General features: G+C 42.1%; 1 protein-coding gene across 1 annotated transcript in view; it reads left to right on the top strand.

The window, feature by feature from the left end:
- EYA2 (EYA transcriptional coactivator and phosphatase 2) overlaps positions 1-18,536 on the top strand; it is a gene marked incomplete at its 3' end in the record, with an annotated part of 48,555 nt that overhangs the window by 13,144 nt on the left and 16,875 nt on the right. The window contains 4 exon segments of the mRNA XM_008944555.1: positions 8,373-8,440; positions 10,398-10,579; positions 12,199-12,343; positions 12,849-12,932. Of these exon segments, the coding sequence (XP_008942803.1) occupies positions 8,373-8,440; positions 10,398-10,579; positions 12,199-12,343; positions 12,849-12,932 (479 nt within the window).

Genomic DNA, 18,536 nt, shown 5'->3' with positions numbered 1-18,536 from the left:
CTCATGACTGAATAGCACCCATGGAAACTCAGAAGTAATAATGAAAATATATTAACTGTTGAGGCGGTGGTGATACAGCCAAAACCAGGAATTTCCTCTTAAGACAGAGCATTTACTTTGGATGTGTCTTGCAACTTCCATCCACTGAGGTGCTCAAGAGGTTTCACCAGAGAGATGTGTGGAGGAGGGCATTGTCCACACCCAGCTGCCTGCTGTGAAGAGCTGGCTTGCTCTACATGAAGCTTCATTCTGCTAGCTTGTTTCCTACATTTCAGAGTGTCTGTCTGTATCTCTGTGCTTAAGAACTGCTACGGGTAGTTTCAGAAGGATATATGTGAGTGTAAGACATGTTTTTGGTTCACTGAGGAAGTGTGGAATAAAATTCTGTGATTATCCTGTACAAAAGGTCAGACTTGATATCCATAAAGTCTAGCTGGTTGGCTGGGTGTTCACACTGAAACAAAATGTCTGAGTGCTGCCCAGTGGTGGTGGTGATGCTGTTTGTACGTCATCGCCGCAACTATGAGGCTTGCTTATTGGATTAGCATAGATAAAGCTGTAGGAGAAGTATAAAGAAAGAATAATAATGCTAACCTGCATTACAAGCAGTAGTTTGAGCATCTTGACCTCCTACCCTGCGTCAGAAGTTTTGGAGGAATTGCAGGAAATGAGTATTTTGGAACATTGATTTTGCAGATGCTTAGGAGGAACTCTTTCCTCAGTGTGAAGAGCAGTGTGGGAGGGAGCCTGAGAGGTTTGACTGTCTGTCATCAGGCTTGCAGAGGATGGCATCAGGGAGATGGAAGCAGGCGTGACAGACATGAATGGGAGAGAAGCAATAAGGCAGGGGGATAATAGTGAAGGTACTGGGTAAGGAAAATGCAGTTCGTGTGTGGTATGATGAGGAGGTGGGAGCCAACAGAGAAGACAGGAGTGGTGTTTCCCTCATCTGCTGTTTGACTATCTTGGGAGCATTTGTGGACATCAGAGAGAATACTCAAACATGGGTTAATGAGCAAAATCAGGATAGAAAACAATCACAGAGATGTTTGGATGTCACAGAGACTTCTGGTTTGGGATTTTATTTTCATGATTTGTAGGATGTAAAAAATACGCAAACCTTAGGATGGTAACAGCTTGGGAAATTATGCATTTGATTATTCAGTTTATAGTGCAGTTGGCATAGAATATGCTAAAAAGTTCACGGGTATAGAAGGTTCACTGAGCAATTGATTCAGTAAACCTAATAATGTTTTCTTGAAAATATCTAGAAGGCTGTAGAAGAACTAGTGTAAAATTACATAGAAAAATCTGTATCAAGAAACATCATACCTGCACAGTCAAGCACTTGAAAGTTAGGAAATGGATTCATGGTGCTCCTGCAGTACTGGTCCTGCTTTCTGTTGTACCTCTTTTCCAGGCACTGTGCAAGGTAACGCTCTGCTGGAGAAAATAGAATGCACTCAGATGATCAGAGACTGTGATGTTTGTGGACAAATAAAGTCTGCCCCTGCTTCACTTAGCACACGCTGTGCAGCTCAGGCGTTTCTGAACTGCTGTGCTGGAGTTGGATCATGCTCTTGCATGGCCTCTTTTTATATGTGATTTGGATGTACTTTATATTGACAGAGTTTAATCACTGAAACTTCTGCACTACAATGTTGTGACCTCTAGAACTATGAGAATACCTGCACTGTCTGAAGAAAAGTCCATTGACAGTTACTAAAGATGAAAGGATGATACAAACTTGGCTTAGAAAGTCTGTAACTGGCAGATTAATTAAAGCTGACAAGGCAACACCAGTGCAAAGATCACTCTGCTTTTGTCCTTCTTCTTACACTTTTCTCTGAGTGTCTGCTGTTGGCCACTGTTGTGTGTTTGTTCCTGGAGGCACTGTGGTTCTGAAGCAGTGCATGGAGGGGCTGGAAAAGCCTTGAGGCAAATGCCTGGATCTAGAGTGTTCAGTTGAAGGTTACCATGATCCTAAATAATGGGTCAAAGAGTGAAGACATGCTGCCTAGCTCACTCTTTTCCTTTCTATTGGTATCTAGAGATTCACCTTGCTCAAGGGGAATGGGATTGCTAAATATGAGGCCAGATTTTTATTCCCAATTGCATGACAACGGATGTTACAGGGCTAGTTAGATTTTAATGCTAACCTGGGAACTCGAATCTTGTAGTCACTAAACAGCACAGGAGATGGCAAATCCAGCTTTCCTTTTCATGTCTTGTTATCTGTCAGTGGAGGATTGTGTCCAAGATGAAACTGCAGCTGAAGGAGGTGCAGTTGTCTTTGTTGTCAATCTTGGACAATTTGACAGTGACAATCTTTGTTGTCCATGGAGTCACCCAAATAAAACCAGTTTTGCTGGTTGTTTTTTCAGGAAGGGACTGCACAGAAACGATCTACATTGTTGTTGTAGGGATGTTCACTTTTTGGCCCAAAGCTTCCCTTTTGATTAGTTTTTGAAGATGATCCAGTGTGATTTCCTTGTGTAGCTGCAGCATCATTTGATAGGAGTGGTTAAAAGGAACCCTTTCTCAAAATATAATAAAATTTAATTGCTTTCCCATGGTTCAAATCCTGAGAGTAAATATAAACCATCCCAGCACTTTCAACACCATTGTTGAGCTGGATTGAGCTATACAGGTGACCAGGCTCAAAAGGGTGGTAAAATCCAGGCCCTTAAAACTGCTTTGGTCATCACTTATTAAAGCTGTTTGAGGCTCTGTGACTTGAGTACTCCCAGAAGCAGGCAGCAGGGGAAGAGCTGTGACTCAGAAACACTGTACTGTGAAATGTGGTTTATATCACCATTCAGAGTGCCCTCGAACACCTGGTCAGGCTAGCAGGACTGAGTGGGATTGTAGTGGGAGACAAATGCACGTGTTTTAAACGGCTTACATGTCTGAGAGTATTCCCTGCAGGAGGTGTTCATACGCTTCTGGGAGCAGTGTCCTTTAACAGCCACTGCTGATGTCAAGTGCTGTAATGTTACAGAACCACGCTTTTCATCTAGGTTAATATAGTGTGCTCTTCCCTGTACTGTCTGAGCCTTTCCAGACAGAAATAAAGCCTGGTTTTGGGGAAGGGTTCATTATGCCTAATGGCAAACAGTTGAGCAATATGCTGCACAGTACATATGGGTTGAGTTTTTCTTTTCCTTTACCAGGTCAGATAGTCTTGAAATACCTCCACAGCTGACAGCCATGCAACATTTTATGAGTTTTCTTGCCCAATAAATGCGGGCAGATGTTGCAGGATTTGGAACCTTACAAGGCACTGGAGTATAGCTGGTGGGAGGTAATTTTGATGAGTGCTTAACCTCTCACTAAAAAGTAGCAGGTTGGAGAAAGCAATATTTACTGCAGGAAACATTAGCTTGTCAGAGAGCTAAAGCACTGCGAAGAACCTTTCTGAATGACCATGCAAGTCTTCAGCCAGATGTTCTTCATAGCACAGGGTAATGCACGCTCTGCTGGGAGTTAGACTAAGGCCTTTCCTTGCATCACTCACAGTCAGCATTGTTTCCTGTAGGAAAGCAGCTTGCTGATGTAAGAATACACAAGCCATCATGCACAGGCTTGTAAAATACCACACAGTTCAGCTGAACGCTGTCGGCATTTACTCTATTAGCACCAAGTGATCAAATAATCTTTGAGAGGAGTCTCCCTGGAACCCTGTGCAATTCATCTACACGTTAGAGGAAACACTTGGATCTAAGCTGCACAAGCATATTTAGAAGTCCCAGTGGTAGCCACCCTCTGAGCACCCTCATCTCTGTCCATTGTTCTATCTTCTGAGTGTTCATGAACTTGGAATTGCTGCTGGCTGCCCAGAGAGCTGTGATACATACCCTGCTGTCCATGCCTGTTGAACCTGGCTATCTCCTCCTCTGATCGTTGAGTATTTCCTTGAATGCTGGAAGTGCAAACCATCTGTCCTTCTAAATATAGCAGCTTAATCCCTTTTGAGCATTACATGAGACTTGGAGAACACCTCCCTGTTGTCAGGGCACCTCTGACCTGTGAAATGCAAGGACACAAACCTGATTTTCAAAGCTCACTGTGATATTGATCTGAACTATACTATGGGCCTATCCTGTCTCTGTGATCAGAACTGTGTATTCATAAACTGAAATAAAACTTTTTTTAGTGATGCCAGAGCCTACTTCTGAAGATACTGAAAATAACCATGAATATTCCCTTATTTTCTTTACTTGTTCTTTCCTGAAAAGGAGGGGAAGAAATAAAGCCTGTTATTGCAGTGACTGAAAGACAGAAAGGGAGAAACTGAGAGGAAGGAGAAGCTGGCGTGCAAGTTTTTGCAGGAGCACAGTCCAGATCACACACCATTCAAATCAGCATTGACCATGGCATACATCTTAAAATACTTGAATTAAAAAAGGAATGAGGGGAAAACAGCAAATTAAATCCATCTGTATGGGAACAGGAATATACCATCCATCAGCTCACAAAGAGTTTCTCTATACACGCTGCCCTTTGCAAACTCATATGGAGAAGGGCCACATCTACTTAGCAAGGAGAAGCCATGGCACTGAACACAGGCAGCATGTGCATGCCTTTTGTGCAGTGTCTTTTCATGCAAGTGTGTTTGTGATAGAAATATTTTACAGGGACGTTTACAGTACCCTACATCTGAAGAGCTATTCTACTCTAGAGTCCAGATTGTTTTATTACCAGCTAAATGTTCTTTAAGCTACCTGTGAATGAGGGCATTGTGACATTTAGCAACTAGTTTGATTGAACACAGATGTGAACCATATTCCATATGGAGAAGATCCAAAGAGAGATCCCAGGCTTGTTTCTGATTTGCAAGTAGGAGTTTGAATGCAATTGCTTGACGTGGAGCTACCAAGATAGATGGAAACCAGTCTCTTGCTCACACATCTGCAGTGTTGCAAATGTAAAATCAGCTGCAGTTTGTGCTAGTGCGCTGTCTTCAGAGGCCAGGAAAAGAAGCCAATATATGTGAAAGAAACAGTCTTGTGGAAATGGGCCACATCCACTCGGAAATGGGAGGGGGTCAAGCATTTGTGTGCACATTGCTTACCAAGAGGCTTCCTAGGTGTGTCCCATTCCACATCAGCACCACTTCCTAATGTCATTCCAGTCTATCTCTGAATATGATAAGAAGTGGAATTACCTGGGAAAGCATTTGGAGAAAAATGGTTACATGGAGAGTAGGGTGGAATCAATAATGCCAGGATGCAAGCTCTGTAGATAATTTTCCAGTATTTCTTGAGTGTAAAATTTACTGATGCAAAAGTGAACTTGCATATGCTAGCATTCATTTTATTGAAGAAATGGATTTTTTCTTATCACTATCTTCAGAGGCAGAGCAAATGTTTGGGGCCAGTTCTGATGCATGTTCTGAACTGCTGAATTCTACAAGGCTGCTCATGGAAACTGTAACTAGCAGGCCTCATTTTCTGCTGATTAATAGAGAGGTTTTATCCTTGTCTTCATAGCCTGTGGTGTTTGTTTTCCTTCCATTTGATCTGATTATGCATCATGTCTCTCCAGTACAGCCTGTAAAGTGGAACAGGGACTGAGTTAAAGTAGTCCTCGTGAGACAGCTCTAGTCCCTCAGACAAAGGCTGATGTTGAAATAACATTTCTGAACCTGAATCTTAAAGAACTTTCTTTTCCATGTAGATAATTGATTTATTTTTTTCTCCCAGCTTTTCATCCTTGTTAAGGTGGGAAGGAATTCCCAGTTTTTACTAGCTTTGGCTGTTTGGTTTTATCAAGTGTCCCTACCTATAACTATTCTGCTACAGCAACACTGGGCTTAGCAGGTTTCAGGGTACGCTGTGTGGGGGTGGTTGCATTCTCTGAATATGATGCTGTAGGGCAGAAAAAGAGAGTTTTGTCTGATCTTAGTTCAGACACACTAAGTTCAAATGATACTCCTGCTTCATCAGGATACAATGACAGGCTCCAAGATAAGTGAAAAACCTGAGTTGCCAAGATCTGTACCCAGGTTTGTTGAACTTCAGGTTATAGGGAATACCAGTCTTAAGAACGTTCACAAGTAGTTAAATATGCAGGTAAAAAATTGGGAAGTTTAGTTTCTGTTTCAGCACCGCAGTCCTTCCTCTTGAAAATCCCCTGGGCAGAGAGAGACAGACAGCAACAGCCTGTAGGACACCTGAACTCAGACCTGGGTCTAGCCTCTTCTCCCTGGTTACACACCTACCCTCTGTCCACGGACACACTTGCTTTGCACACCTGGTATGAAGTTCAGAGCGAGTTCGTTCCAATTGTGCACATCTCTCCTTCTTTTTATAATTCTCTGTTTGGAAACTAGGAAGCTATGGTATCACGTGCAGGTAGCACAGCAATAAACATGTTCTCATCACAATTTACACATAAAGTGTGAGTCCCTCGAGGTAACTCATCCCCCTCTTGACAGCTTTAATAAAGGATGATGGATTGTTTCTAAATGACAGTTTAGGAAGATCAAAAATTCCCCCCTGTATTGTTTTGAGCTCTGGTGTACAAGAGCTGTTTTGTGTTCTGTGAAAGTTGTTTTTGCCTGTAAGGGCTGGGGCTCTGTTACTGCCTTTCACTGTGGTGAGGAATGCTTAGTTACCACAGGAGCACGTGCATCCTGCCGCACGCTCGGCACTTCTTGAAAACCTCTGCAGAGAAGCAAAGCCCAGCATGGGTGGGAGGTGGGGAAATGCCAGTAGCTGAATGCATTGCTGTCTTTGGGATCCTGCTCTGGGCAGCCTCCCCATGTGGCTTGTGGGGAGGAGGAGGAATTGGATACTGATCCACCCAGAGTTGCCTCTAAGAGGTGAATGCTGGGAGGAGGCATCACCTGAACCCACCTGCCAGCTCCCCAGCCAGCACGTGCAGGGAGCCTGGGAAGACCCAGGCCTCCAGGTACCTGGCAATCACCTGCACACTCTTTTCCCTCTCTCTCTGCCCTTTTTTTTTTTTTAAAGTTTACATGTGGCAGCAAATTAATTCTGGTGGGCAGAGTCCTCCCTCTTTTTTTCTTCTTGGCTTGAGATTTATTTCTCAGTGCATGTGCTTTGTAGCTGCCCTTGGCAGGGTGGAGTTTGTTCAGCTGTCCATTCCCTAGCTAATCTGGTGTCTTAAAATAAAAACAAGCAAGTGGATCTTGGGAGAAAGGTTGCCACATGAAGACGTGCAGGGAGTCATATGGTTAAAACAGCCCTGCTCAAAGTCATTCACATGGTAAGAAAACAGATAACAAAAAAAAAAAAAAAGGCTGAATGCCTGATTAGGTCTGGGTCTGGTGGTGTATTGAGGTGATAAAATGAAGCCCAGACAGGAGCCCACCACTGTGGCCACACACCACCAAAGTCATACCTCATTCACTGTGGATGTAGTGGGTCTGAGTGGTCTGTGGAGCCCATCACCTTCCACTGGAATATGGCATAGTCCAGCTTTTGTCTCCTGTATGTGAGCAGCCAGCCCCTGGAGCAAGCACTTCTACAAAACACGGGAAGAAGATTCTCATCAAACCACACAAAGTCAAAAAGTTCTCCACCATGTGGAATGGAAAATTTTGAAATAGAAACCAGCATAGACTGGTGTTAAATCAAGGCTAGAACTTGCCAGGTGTGCAGGATCCAGAGGGTGGGAAACTTGCAGCTCTCCAACCACTTCCCTGGTGGAAGGCAAAGGGCGACTGTTCTTGAAGATCTTTCCTGAACTGTTACTTTTCCACCCATAAATTTTTGCAGCAATGCTTCCTTCAACTAAGGAGCCCTGACTGGATATCGGTTACTTCATCTGGGACAGAACCATGTAACATTCACCTGTCCACCCTTTCTATTCCTAACATCCCAGCATGAAGCAGTTTTTGCTCCCTACTGTCCCAGGAATCTCAGCAATATTTTTCTTACATTTGTGGTAATGACACCAGGGAACAAATTTTCTATCATCTTCCAAAAATTTCCAGGTACCTCGTACATAAGGACAGATTCTAGGGCATGAAAGTGTGTGTGTGATTACATTACATAATCTGAGGGATTTTCCTATGGGAAAATATGATAAAAGGAATGTTCTTTCATTATTTATTGGAAACAGAAGTAACTGAATCTTAAATTTGGGTTGAATCTTTGTTTTCCACCTTTGTTTCCCAGCTCCATAAGTGTTTGTTTTAGTGTAGTCATTGTCTTTGAATGCTTCTCAGGAAGCAGACCTTGGTAGTAGCCCTAAGTCTTTACAGCCCACATTTGGCAAGATTAGTGATATACTTTTTTTCTAGTGAGCCAGTACTTTACTTCCTGTTGGAAATTATTTGTATTAATATGTCCTCTTTCTTTGGTTGCTGTTGTGTTTTATGACCACGATATTCTTTCCCTTAGGCACAACAGGGATTTACCAGGGAGCCAATGGCCTGACAAATTCTGCAGGATTCAGTGCTGTGCATCAGGTATGGTTCAGCATCTATTATTGGCAACCTTGTCACTTATTTTAAACGTCTGGAAGATAGATCAGAGAGATTATTCTGGGGGTTACATGTATTTAAGGAAGGTACTGCCATATGTTTTGCTGAACGCCATCCTGCTCTACTCCTGTGGCTTGCCCACTTGCTGGACTTCTAGGTATCTTGATGAATTTTATGATGTGTGTGCAAGCATTTGTACTGGTACCAACTGCAGTCCTTGCAGGAGGAGGATGCCCCAGCAGTCTCTGCTGTGCTGCTGTAGCAGTGCCAAGAGTTTCATCATTCCTCTGCCATCTTACAACTTTCGGATATGTTTGCCATCCTCTGCAGAGAGCTCTGCTTCTAGCATCCTGTCGTCTGCTGTCTTGGCACTGTGTAATAGATAGGAACAATTTGAAAGAGGTGTTGGCAGGCCCTGATGAATATTGAGCCATCTGAGCTGTCTGTGTGCTTCCTTCTTTGAGAACACACCTGTCTGTGGGCTTCATGCTTCAGATACCTTGATAAATGTGTGTGTATAAATAAACAGCATGATATATACACAAGACAGATGTTTTTCAGTAGCAAATGGCTCTTCTTGATTTGACCAAACAAATGAGTATACTGTTCCAGAAAATGTGTTTTGGTTGGCCAGTAATTTCAACTTCTTGTTTCTAAGGTGATTGTTGCCTTGTATTATTAATGACAATAGTGGGCAATTTCTTTATTACGTCAGTTTTGGCTAAAAACAACAGCATTTGCTGATAGAAGTGCATTTGATTGAAGTACGTAGGTTACTTAAAAAGAGGAAAAATAACTGGGCTGCTTTCATTATTTTGTGTTAAACAATGGAATTTGCTCATTTCTTTTTCAGTTTAATTGTTCTTATGACAGCTTGAGTCTTTGTTCTTGAGAGCTCCCTGGTGACTGAAAGTTAATGAAATAGCTGTGTCACAGACAAAGATGTAAGCTGTTAAGGAGGAGAGTGCTTTTAGTCTTTCTAAAGACTGTATTATTTAATTTCATTTAATACCAGAGACTAATTAGTATTTCTGAGGAAACAAAACCTTTTGCTGAAAGACAGTCCCCAGAGCATGAGCACAGTTCTGTATCGGAAAAAGCAAATAGGTGGACAAAAGCAGTAGTTGCAGTTAAAATGAAAATAAACAAATTAAGCCTTTTATGTTTTCAATGTCCAGAGAGAAGCTCTCTTATCTATTCCAGTGTCCTGCTTATAACAAAAATAGAACATATGAGGATAATGGTATGAAGGATGTTTGGGAGCCTTAAAATCAAGACAGAGGGCTTTGTGATACCTCAGCTCCCCAAGGTCACTTGCACCTTGTATTTTTAGTTCATTTTTCCATAGGTAGGGAAGATACTTTCTGAAGGTAGGGTAGCATTTAGTTACTGTTGAGATACTTGGACGACCTTAACTTTGAACATCGCTGCAAAGCAACTGCTACTCTTTTTTTTCTTCACTTTTGTAACCTATTCTAACAGCTGATCAGAAAATGTTTCTGATCATGAGGAAAAGGAGCCTGTTTTGCTCCTTCCCTCACCTGGTTACTCATTCTGTTCTTCGAATTTCTTTGGTATTTTATTGTTTACAGAGTCTGTTTTCCATTGTGGCCCTTTTCAAAAAGGCACCCTACTTCACTCCTATATAAAATAGCTGAACCCTGCAATACAAAATGTGTTAGTGCTGAGAACTAAAATCCTATAGAAGCAGCAGAACTTGCCTGATTTTTGACCTCTTGTTGATCAGTTGATCATAACAAAATAGGCATGTATTTAGGAAAAGCAGAAATTGCAAGTTAGTAAGTGAACGAAACATGGTTCTTTAGTGAAATATTCCTGAACTATGAGCTGCTGCATGCGTAGGTAACACTGCTTTTGTGGTGCCTTACTCTTAAGATAAAACCAGATAAACAGAAGCCGAATGTTTCTTTTTTCCTCAAAGGAGTATTCATCTTATCCAAGCTTTCCTCAGAGCCAGTACTCACAGTATTACAGCTCATCCTACAACTCTCCATATGTGTCTGCAAACAGCATCAGCCCCTCGTCCATCCCAACCTCCACTTACTCTCTGCAGGAGTCTTCTCACAATATCACCAGTCAGAGCACAGAATCACTGTCTGGTAGGTGCATCTCTCCTGTTCTCAGTTTGGCAGGCTCAGCCATCTCTTGATAAAAATAATATAATTTTGTTGTTGGAATTTTTAAAATTACATGTATTTTCATGGATAAATCAGATTCCCTAGCACTTAGCAGTTTTGCTTACACAGTGCAACACAGAGTTTTGGGAAGAGATTGGAAAATCCAAGCTCTCTAAAACCAACCTGTGTCATTTTCATGAGTGTGCGAGGTTTGATCTCCCCTAAAGGTATCACAGAAAGATAAAACAACGATATACAAAATCCAGATCGGTACTGAGGGCTAATGTGGGTAGCAATGAGTTTCAAGACCAGCCATGCTCTGAAAAAGCCCCAGAGTTTTCTGATTATGACTGTCTACCCCATGTCTCTGTCAAGGTTTATATTCACCTCTTACAATAACATGCAATATTTGCATTCATAAATAAGTACATCAAAAGAAAGTCCCTTTAAAATGTCAACATAAACTGTTCGTTTAAATTGAAAGTTCAAAATTAATTCCATGCAAAAAGGTTTCAAAATTTGTGACCTTTTTTTGAGTGCTTAATTTTTGGAGTCTCAAAGCTTAAATGGTTTATGGAATTACTGATGGCTTATGGTTCTCCAATGCACTGTTCAAGTACAATATTCAGATATCACTTCCCTACTGAAGTTTTCATTGGCATGCAATAACATTTCTATAAAACGCCACATAATTTGTGGATGATCACAGTCTACGCCCATCGTAGCTCTGCTGACTTAGGAAACAAATCTGAACATCTGTGGTTGCTTTAAAAGAAAAATAAACTAATACTGTTTTTTAAAAAGAAGTTATCACAGATTGCTCTAAAAGCAGTCGGAGGATTTTCTGTTCCTTAGATCTTATCTCAGCCTTTTTGAGAAATAATTACTTCAAAAAGGCTTGTTAGACACAATCCAAGCTTCTTCGAAGAGGAACACGGTTATTCTAGGAAGCTGGAGAGGCCACAGCTTAGCAAGGTGAAAAGAAAAATATGTTTGAAAAGGATTTGTAATGTTGTAAGGTAAGTGAAATCCAGACAGGTTTATGAAACTCAAGCCAATCAAAACAGATACTTTATACAAGGGAAGTTCACCTTTGACTGTCACTTCTCAGTTATTTCTAAAATACTGTCCTCTCTGGAATGGAATATGGCTAAACAGGGTAGTGCTGTGTTTCTAAATAGAAGCTTGATGTTGGAAGTATATTTTTTATCATAATAATTCCTTAAAAAAAAAAAAAAATCAAAAGTTGAATTGGTCTTGCTTTCCTTTTCCATTGCCTCTTGAAAAGCAGGGAGGCAGGTAGTAAAATTCAAAAAGTTAATTTTTTCAGTGAAAAATGTGATAAGGTTTTTTGAAGTGACATGCCCATTTTAAAATGTGATAGATACAATCTTGATGATTTCTGAAATTGTTCAAAAAGATCTTAGGAGTTAAAAGTTATTTCTCTAGCAAAGTCAGCTATTGACATGAAAAGAGTAGGAATTTTTCTGATGTTTTCATAATGTTTTTTGTGCTCTCCACTAAGAAGTTTCATGCATTAATTATAATGACACCGTGTAAAATTTGATACAATGGGATTTCTTTTTTCATAATATCTTTCTATAGAATATAATCTCTTTTTTCAGAATATTCAACAACACCAGCAAAAGATCTAGAAACAGACAGACATCACAGAGGATCAGACGGCAAGGTCCGAGCCCGGTCAAAAAGAAGCAACGATCCTTCCCCTGCTGCTGACAGTGAGATCGAGGTAATAACTTTAACTTGTATTCCCTTGGTAAGTGCAGCAAAGGTGAGCAGTTGTATCTATTAGCAAACCCCACCATCTGACTAGGGAGTTAAAAGAACCAGAATAAAATTAGTATGGTAACTGGAGCCTACAGACTCAGGGAGTCAAAATTGCTCAACTTCTATATTATCAGCATCTCAAACTATTCTTCATATGTACTTTTTTTTCTTTTTTTTCCTTTGGGCTTTTTATAAGTCTGCTGTTTTGTCCCCCTGACTGGACATGCAACAGGGAATTTCTGTGGTTGTCAGGAGAGCAGACTCTCAGGATGACCAGCACACACATAGTTCCAGACTTCCTGATGTTTCATTTTGCCTGCTTTCACAAAGCATCTACAGTCAGTGCTCCAAATGGGCTTGAGATCTTAAAAAACTCTAGTCTAACAGGACGTATTTCCTGACTGAACGAATTCTTGCAACTGCTTAATATGTAACTGTTTTTTTTTCCCCCCTGTCTGTCATCACAGCGTGTGTTTGTGTGGGATTTGGATGAGACGATAATTATTTTTCACTCCTTACTCACGGGAACCTTTGCATCTAGATATGGGAAGGTAAAATTTAATTTTTTTAGCATTACTACTTGTCCAGCCAAATCGCATCGGGAACTGTGGGGGCAGCTAATGAGACAGCTCTTTGAACAGATGCTGCTGATTTTATTCAGACACATTTATATAAGTATGTCCTGTGGTATTTCCTTCTAACATGTGAAAATTTAATTTACCTTCCTTTCATGTTGCAAGTAGCCCCTTGTTTTTCAAAAGCTTGTATTGTTCAGCTGCTGCTAGATAGGACATCAGGATGTTCTTTCAGTGTCTGTCTCCTGCAAGGAATTGCTTGTCAGGCAGCCAGACAGCATTAACTCTAGCCTGAATGAGGTAACATGATTTTTGTTAGATCAGTGTTTTATGAATCTCAGACAACTTTTTAAGCAAGATTTTTTGTTGGTCAGTCTAGGTTGCCATGAAGAATACTGGCGTTTTTTCCCATGGGGCTGCTGAAGCTCACATTTTTGAGGGGTTTTAGGAACTATATCTTCAGCTCTCCATTCCGTAGTTGAAATGCAGGTGGTTCCATTTTTTAGGTAACTGTGGCAGAACAGACTGAACCTGGCTGCTAAGGAGAAAACACTGGCTCTTGGATTTAGTACCGTGTGCTTCAATTTCTTCCCAAGGCAGCTTTTTATGATAAACACTTAAGTCACTTGGAGTTACAGAATGTCAAACACTTCTAAATGGGTAGGAAAAAGGACAATATCATTACCTAATTAAAGGCGGATGATGACCTAGTTGGCAGCTGTTTCCACACGTGGCTTTGAACAGTCAGCTTCATCAGGAGACTGGAAAACAGCCCTGCTTCTCTCTAGAAGGCAGAAATATGATTTGACATCATTTCATGGCTTTACCAGCTGTACTTGTTTTACGACAGTTATAACAAGTTGAATGGGTAATTAGTAAGGTAGATTTATTGTTCGCTGTTAGATGTGCACAGTTGTAAAGGATATAAAATGGTGTTTGTGGTGTGGATGTCTACTGCAGCACTTGGAATGCTGCTAACACTTCTAACAGCACCCTCTGAAAACCAAGCACGTGTTTCCAAGCAGGGATTTAGTCAGACCCATGTTGTACAAGGTAATTCAAGCGGTTACTTTTCCCAGGGAACGTAATGAACGAGGCAGTCTGAGGTATATGTGTCTAAGCTCAAACCTGCTGCATGCAAAAACCAGAAGGAATTAGGCAGGATCAGGAAACATAAACTTACACTGTGTAGATCTGCTATGTGGCCATACTTAGTACTGGGCAGGGGCTGCAGTCTGCATGTGGAGAGTTCCCATAATGGGCTGACTTTGTACTAGCATAAAACTTCTGAAGCAGATACCATCATCTGGTGTCTCCTGCACGAGTGTGGGGTCGGGATCTGCTGCATGGGGGCAGCAGGTGGTGAACTGAGGGGTGTGATGGTGGTGAGAAGCCCCGCGAGCGCTTGCTGATGGGTTGCCATAAAGGCAGAAGCTGGTGTAGGGATGAAGTGGGGCCAGGGCGTGGAGCCAGGAAGAGCCACCAGTGGCCAAGTTGTTCCTGTTGGCCAAGAGCAGAGTTAGGTCAAGACAGCACACTTGTGAGCAGCAGCCTGCAAATGGGACTAGGGAGAGAGGAGAACAGGAAAATGGGAACTCGGGAGATTGTCTGCTTTGAAAGGCCTTTAAAGGTACAAAACTACAAACTTCTGTTCACTGTTTCCTTTATGCAAATGTGAAGAATGACACAAAGAGCAAAATTTTTTTTGGATGAATGAATCACGTTTTCTATGAAGTTACAACAGACTCTTTGAGAAACTTCCCTGGAAGGATTTTTTTTTTTTTTAAGTTCTTCACTCGTTTCATCAGTATTTGATTCCCCAGGGGTTTCCTATAAGGGAAATGGCTGTGTTATAAAAGTATTATGGGCTAACGACTTGATCCACAGACAACCAGAGGCTTTGGTGAGCTTTGGAACAGACCTTAAACCAAGAGATAAATGCAGCACACTCAGACAGGCTGTCCTGGGAACTGTTAAATAGTAACACAATTGGAAAACGTTTAAGTGAGCTGAACTATCAAGTACAAGTGAAGCAGTGACTCAGAGGTTAATAGAGCTTCAGAATCTCTTACCTGAACAATGTAGGACATGTTAATCACAATGTAAATTAAGTATCAAGGCCTAAAATTCTAAATTTTTGTCCATAATGGATCATAAAATATTTGTGTGGCTGTAATTAGACATGCATATGCTTGAAATTAAACCTCACACATGGAGGTCTTGGTTCTGTATGTCTTCCTCCAGAAAAGGTGTCAGTTTGTGATCACTATTCCCCTGACCAACATCAATGTCCCAGTATCATTCTGTCTGTTGCATTTGTGGAGCTGCTCTGCAGCCACTAAAATAATTAGTCTATAAAGCTGATTAAACTCTTTCTGGGGTGATTTTCCTGGAAAAAGGGAAGGAGGAATATCAACCACAGCTACGGAGATTTGGTCTGAACTCCTGTGGTTTTTAGCTACAAATTCTCCAATGATTCTGCATGTTGCCCCTGCCTTGGTGATGGCAGCAATAGGGAGCTGTCCAAAAAAACATTGATTTAAAAAAAAAAATAAGTGGGAGGAATTCACAGACAGGATTATCAATTATAGTTTTATTGTTAATCATCAGTGCTTCAGTGTTTGTTTTCTGGCCCAATTTCATGTGAAAATTCTCTTTGTTTGGTTTCTGAGGGAAACCTCTCTGGTCCTTGCCATAAATCGGGGCTCCTCAGAGCCTGGACAGGGCATCTCAGGTGTTTAGAAAATAATTTGCTTATAACATTAATAGAAGTTAAGCAAAAAACCAAAATTTACTCATGGTTGATGCATGAATGAATAGCCCAGCCTAGGTTCCTCCTTTTTTGTCACCTCTGCCCAAACTCTTTGCTCTATCCCATGGATTTACACGGTCATCAGACCTTTGGTCTTAATGTCTTTCCCATAGGAATGGTCCGTGCAGTATGAGCCTCCCAGCGGCAGCCAGAGCAGCCTGCAGAGTCCCTTCTGCCGGTGCCTCCCTGCGCACGGCTGCTGCCCTGCACAAGGGGCCGGCGGCGCGGGGGCAGCGGGGCAGCGGAGCTCTCCCACCCCAGGAGAGCTCTCCACCTTTTTGTTTCTCAACAGGAGGCCCTCTGACAAGGAAAGGAAAGGAAAAAAAAGAAGGTTCCATAGGTAGTTAACCCAGCATATTATCTTCAGGAGGGTTTAGAAACCTGCTCAACAGGCTTTTGATCACATATGGATGCAGAATATTTACCCTGTGCCTGGAGACCACCACACGTGTAGACCATCATTACAGCTTAATATACTGTCCACCCAGCCCTTCTAATCCCTTCAGGCATGTGTAATGCAGCTCCCATTCAACAGGAGGATGGTTGCAGTCTTTACTATGTCTGCAGAGATCTGCCCACCAAATCACTGAGTAAACATAATGGGAAAAACAGGTCCACATCCCTGCCAGGGCTGCTGGGGTTTCACATGAGCTGGGTAAAAGATGCAGGGCTTTGGTGATTCATTTGCAGCAGCTAGGTGCAGTACAGAAAAATTCTTTTGGTGGTATTAATTCAGACACTGTAAAAAGAGATTGCATTCAATCCTGTGCCAAAAAAAAATTCATGTCCATTCCCCTTTTCCTGACTGAGATATTTGCAAGCTTGTTCCATAATCTGCACTGTCAAAGCATTTAAAAAAAAAAAAATCCTGCATCTCTTTCAGTCTGAGGAATTTTAAGTATTATATTGCAGATTCATTCTCATGCTTTTCAAAGGACTGGTATGAAGAAAAACTTTGGCACTGGGTGTGCTGCTTTCCCTAGCTGAGGGGCACATCTGAAGCAAATAGCTTTTCTCAGTATTTTGTATTGTTCCCAGCACGTGTATTCTTGTTCTGTGTTCGTACAGCCCTTGGGATTTTAGTGTTGAAATGAAATGTGAGTGGAGTAAAGTCTGGAGTTAAAATTCATCTTTACCTGTAAGTTACTCTGAAATGCTGAAGCCAAATGGAAAGGATTTTATTTTAGCACTGACTTAAAGCACTGAATATGTAAGACAGTCTAAATTCTTCCATTGTGTTGAATCTTCATCAGTATTTTGATGATGTCTGCAGGTATGTGGGAGTTAGGATCTATAAAATTCCCTGTATGATGCACAGCAATTTCTGAGTTTGTTCAGCATCTTAAATTGGCTTGAATTAGGAAAAACATATGGCAAAAAAAAAAAAAATGCATTGTGGCCCAGCTTTAAATCAGAGTCAGGCAAGGTCATGTTCAAAGTTTTAGTTAGCTTCAGCTGAAAGGTGTTTGCATCACCTGTATCCCTGCTGCCGTGCCCCACAGTGCCTGGGCTATTGTTTTGCCAATGAGCAGGCCCAACAAAAATGATACCGCCACCAGCAGGAAGATGAACCAATACCCAGACTGTATTGTAGACAAGAAGGACATTCCATGAATGATCTCTGGGGGTACAAACAGATCAATCAGCTGGTACATAATTGACGTCGCCCCCAACGATCCCACAAAGGACGTAACTCGGCCCACAACAGGTGGTACAAACAGAGACCCGAGGTTGCCCACAGTTGGCATGGGAAACAGCCAGAGCAGCAAGCTGAACACATAAGAGAAAGGTGCCCACATAGTGACTCTCACCTGATCAGCCCAGGTTCGCAAAGGTCTAAACAGACCAGGGCCCAGCTCCAGGAGAGTCAGGAGGTCTGCCCTGACCCAGGAAGCTCTGGGGAGTGCACTCCACAGACAGACACTCCTGACTCCCGGCAAGTGGTCCCAGCTTTTATCCCCAAGCAGACCCCTGACCTTTGTTCACTCAGTGCAGGACCCCTGGGGCTCATTTCCCTTCTGGCTCTCCCTGCAGGGCCGGCCGCACCCTGGGGGGAAGCTATAAGGCAAACTCACCTCCTCTGGATGAAGGGCTGTGGGAATCACCCACATGTCAACCTGAATTCGGGGCTCAGGGTTCAAACACCAGCATTTCAGCTATGTGGTCACTTGTGTGGAGTGTCCACTCCAGCTGCTTTCAGTGGGGACCTGCAGTTTGCCTCCTAGTTGTTTGATTGATGTAGAGGCTGTTCTTCTCTGAGAGCCGTATTTTTTAACTGCTTTTGCATCCCGAAGTGCCCAGATGAGATTTGTCCACGCTGTCTGCAGATGGGTAGCAGTGAGGTGGGGAGGGCGTGCACTCAGCTTCCCAGCCTGGGCAACAGGGGCTCTGCTCCGCTCATCAGCGACTCACGGTGCGGCAGGAGCCTGAAGGACTAGGAGGGGGTTCTCCAACGACAGCAGGGACTTAAGACCTTTTGGACAGAGTAGCTAAAGTTCTGCTTGGCCCTGATGAGGACTGGACATAAACATGATTTTCTGGCACTCCAAGTAAACATCACAGCTGCTGTATGTTGGCTGTCTGTGAACTGGACTGTCTTGTTCTCACCAGAAATCATGTTGTGGATCTAAGAAACCTTATTCCTCAAAAGTTTCACTGGAAGTTCTGTGTTCTGACAAAGTTTTCCTTTAAGTGAATTATAATTTCCAATTAAAAAAAAAAAAAAAAAAAAACATTGAAAATTTCCTCTTTCTTTCTCCTAGTCATCG

This window comes from Merops nubicus, unplaced genomic scaffold (assembly GCF_000691845.1).
Source record: "Merops nubicus isolate BGI_N331 unplaced genomic scaffold, ASM69184v1 scaffold40127, whole genome shotgun sequence".
NCBI lineage: Eukaryota > Metazoa > Chordata > Aves > Coraciiformes > Meropidae > Merops > Merops nubicus.
Note: the sequence above shows the minus strand (reverse complement) of the source record. Positions and strands in the feature narration are given on the sequence as shown.